The following is a 3871-nucleotide window of genomic DNA, read 5'->3' on the forward strand; positions in this document are numbered from 1 at the left end:
ACCCTCCTGAGAATAAGGATCAGGCGGTACCGTCACCTCGTGACACCGAGATGTCGGATAAAAACTCTGACGGGGCGCACGTTTCTCCTATTCGTGAGGAGACGGCCGGCCCCGAGCACTCGACCTCCGCTCAGCAAGATGATGATGATTTGAAGCTTATCCCCACCCCCAAAAGGCAAAGGGCATCCTCCAGCCCTGAAGGGGTTCTCACTGTAATGGAGTGAAACTTCGACGCTGGGACCTTCATAGACTCGCATCTGCTTCCCGGCACAGAGGATCACTTCCTTGGCACTGAGCTTGCGGGACAGACGAGGTGGATGTATCGTACCCTTCTCCGCAGTGCCGCAATAGCTCGGAAGGCTGAATTCGAGTTGTCGGGGATGCATTCGCTGCGCAGGAAGCTCGAATCTGCTGTCAAGGCCAATAATGAATTCAAGACTCAAGTTGAGATGCTTCGGGAGCAACTATCCAGGACGGAGGAGAAGCTTAAAGCTGCCGAGGAGAAGGCCGAGTCTGCCGAGGAAAAACTGAAGACTTCTAATGCCACCGTATCCCGTCTAACCAAGCAGGAGATGACTTTGGAGAGCCAACTCAATGCCGCGCAAGGTCGGGTGGTCGCATTGGAGAAGGAACGTAATGTGGCCGTCTCGTCGGCTGAGGCTGCTCAAGCTGAGGTCGAAGGGCTTAGGAAGTAACATAAAGAGACCGTGAAACAGGGAAAGAGCGTGATCCTGATGACCGAGGAGGCTCTCAAGGCCCAGGTGAAGATCGTGGCTCCTGATTTCGACACGTCGGCTATTGGGGTCTTTAAGACAATCAAGGATGGCAAGATTGTCGACATGCCCAAAATGTGATCTCTTTGTAGTTGTGTACTTTGTTTGTAGAACTTGTGGAACTAGTCTTTTGATATACTTTACTGGTCGTGTGGTCGGCTTTTGATCATCATCTTTATCCGCTCATCTAGTATTGTTTTCATTTCATTTTGTTACCGCTTAGTTGGTATTGGCTTTGTCGCTCGTGTTTGCTTTACCGTTTTGGTAGTTTGGTGGGGCCAGGTCGTGGCCTTTAGTATTGCCGTAGCCATTTGTTATGGCTTAAATTTAGGTGGCTCCCAGGGTGATCAGTCCCGGGGTGCCGTATCGTGATTCCCTTTAACGTATTATATGGAACTTGTTGTCATGGGATGTGTAAGTAGGGAAAAATCAATAGAGGTAATTTTGACAAGTAAACATTAACCGGTAATTGAACAAGTCTATTATCGTAGCAAGTGCAAAAGTAAATGATTAAGCTCGTTAGGTCGCCTAGTCGGCGTGCTTGAGCTAAGAATAAAACCTTCTCAGGTTACCTGCATTCCAAGTTCTTGGGACCTCTTTACTGTCGAGCTTCTCCAATTTATAGGCGCCCTTGCCAATCACTTCTTTGACTCTGTAGGGGCCTTTCCAGTTCACCGTCAGTTTACCTTCTCCCTGGGTCGGTAGTCTGATGTCGTTGCGCTGTAGGACAAGGTCGTTTTGCTCAAATTCCCTCTTGAGCACTTTGGAGTTGTAGCGCAGGGCTATTCTTTGTTTTAGTGCTATTTCTGACAAATGGGCTATCTCCCTAGCCTCGTCTGCTAGGTCTTTTTCCACCACTTCCTCTACTCCCTTCAGAAGTAATCGTGGGCTTGGCTCACCGATCTCTACGGGTATCATTGCGTCCACCCCGTAAGTCAGGCAAAAACAGGTTTTCCCTGTGGAGGATTGCTCGGTTGTTCGGTAGGACCAGAGAACCGAGGCGAGTTCGTCGGCCCATGCCCCTTTTTCGTTGTCCAGCCGCTTCTTGAAGCCCAGCAAGACGACTTTGTTTGCGGCCTCAACTTGACCGTTTGTCTGGGGATGCTCTAATGAGGAAAATTTCTGCTTTATGCCCAGGCCAGCGAGGAAGTCCATGAATTTCTTGTCGGTGAACTGTGTCCCGTTGTCAGAGATGATGACTTCCGGGATGCCGAATCGAGTTATCACCTACCTCCACATGAACTTTCGACAATTGGCTGAGGATATGCTCGCCAGTGGTTCAGCCTCTATCCATTTGGTGTAGTAGTCGATGGCAACTATGAGGTATTTGAGTTGCCTCGGGCCGACCGGGAAAGGTCCCAGTAGATCGACTCCCCATTGTGCGAAAGGTCGGGAGGACGTCAGCAGGCTTAGTTCAGTTGCCGACGCTCTGTGGAAGTTGGCGTTCTCTTGGAACTTGACGCATTTTCTTACGAACTCTTTTGAGTCGACCATCATCGACGACTAGTAATATCCAGCTCTGATGAGCTTTCTTGCTAGGGCTTTGCCCCCGATGTGGTGACCGCAGCATCCCTCGTGGACTTCTCTGAGTACGTAGTCCATTTGGTCGGGATGGAGGCATTTCAACAAGGGCTGGCTAAGTCCCTTTTTAAACAGTTGGCCTTGTATGATCGCATATCTGGCCGCCTCCCTTCTCAATGCTTTAGCCTCCTTCTCGTCTTCAAGAAGTTTGCCGTTTTCTAGGAAATCAGTGATGGGGTCCATCCAGAAGGGGCCTATCTTTGTCAGGTGGAGGGGGACTGCTGGTTCCTTTATCATTCCTTGAATAAGAGACCTGTTGCCGACTCTCGGTTTCCTGCTCGCTAGCTTTGATAGGAGGTCTGCCCGTGTGTTCCTTTCCCTCAGAACGTGTTGGACTGCGACCTCCTCGAACTGTTTTGCCAGATCTTTGACATTTTCCAAGTACTTTTGCAACAGCGAGTCCCTGGCTTGGTAGCTTCCGTTCACCTACGAGGTAACGACCTGCGAGTCACTGCATACTTCCAGCATCGTAGCCCCAACTTCTCGAGCTAGGATCAAGCCGCCCAAGAGGGCCTCGTATTCTGCTTGGTTGTTTGATACAAAAAACTCAAACTTGATTGATTTTTTGTATATGACCCCGACAAGACTTTCCAAGATGATCCCGGCACCCCCTGAACGTTTGGTTGGAGGCCCCGTCCACATGGAGCCTCCACCGTATGCCTGATGCGTGAGCATCTTTCCTATCTTTTCCTAGTGAATTTGCATCTAAATTGTTGAGTTTAATAAAGAAATAATTATCTTTTAGCCAATATAGATGCTACTTTGAATCTTGTGTAATTCTGTTTATTTTAGGTAGCATTCAGCTGAATTTGATGGAGTTTCTGCAGAAGAAGAGATGAAGACGAATGATGTTGTCAATCCTGACCTCTCTGCACTCAAACCTGAATAACTCGAGCTATAAAGGTCCAATAGATGTGATTCTAGTGGCGTTGGAAAGCTAACTTTCAGAGCTTTCCAACGATATATAATAGTCCATACTTCTTCTCCAAACTCGCTGCCAAGGCTGCGCCTAACTTGAGATTTCTCAAGTTAGGCGCAAGACACAACAACAATACGCGAGATTGGTCCTGCCCACTTCAAGTTAGGCGCACTAAAGCCCAAGTTAGGCGCAGCTTCACTCAACTAAACTCCAATTCATGCTGCCAAGCCCAAGTTAGGCGTGGATCCTAGTGAAGCCAAGTGGTCCCCATCCATCAATTGAAGATTTGCTGATTGCTATAATTAATTCTAATTTAAATTCAAATTTTAAAAATAGACAAAGATATTATTTTAGTTTTAAAGATAGATTTTAAATTAATTAAGATTAGATATAAATAGGGGGATACCACCTCAACATTATTCGATTCCAGACTTCCAATTCTATACAAATTTACATTCCGTAATCCTAGTTTTCTACTCTGAACCATGAGCAACTAATCCTCCATTGTTAAGGTTAGGAGCTCTGTCTATTTGTATGGATTGATTTTATTAATTTATCTATTTTAATTCATGTATGGATTTATAATTTAAGAATTGTT

At 46.9% G+C, this 3871-nt stretch overlaps 1 protein-coding gene across 1 annotated transcript; it reads right to left on the minus strand.

The window, feature by feature from the left end:
• Positions 1–1319: 1319 nt before the first annotated feature.
• On the minus strand, positions 1320–1928 carry LOC148549746 (uncharacterized). The gene has a single exon (XM_088495769.1). It carries the CDS (start codon positions 1926–1928, stop codon positions 1320–1322), a length of 609 nt encoding a protein of 202 aa, XP_088351895.1.
• Between the last annotated feature and the right edge of the window lie 1943 nt (positions 1929–3871).

The sequence above is a fragment of the Arachis ipaensis genome, chromosome B8 (assembly GCF_059453495.1).
Source record: "Arachis ipaensis isolate K30076 ecotype BB chromosome B8, ASM5945349v1, whole genome shotgun sequence".
NCBI classification, from domain to species: domain Eukaryota; kingdom Viridiplantae; phylum Streptophyta; class Magnoliopsida; order Fabales; family Fabaceae; genus Arachis; species Arachis ipaensis.

Excerpts from the sequence above, each read along its gene's own strand:
- LOC148549746 (XM_088495769.1), bottom strand. The coding sequence starts at position 1,928 with ATGGACTTCCTCGCTGGCCTGGGCATAAAGCAGAAATTTTCCTCATTA.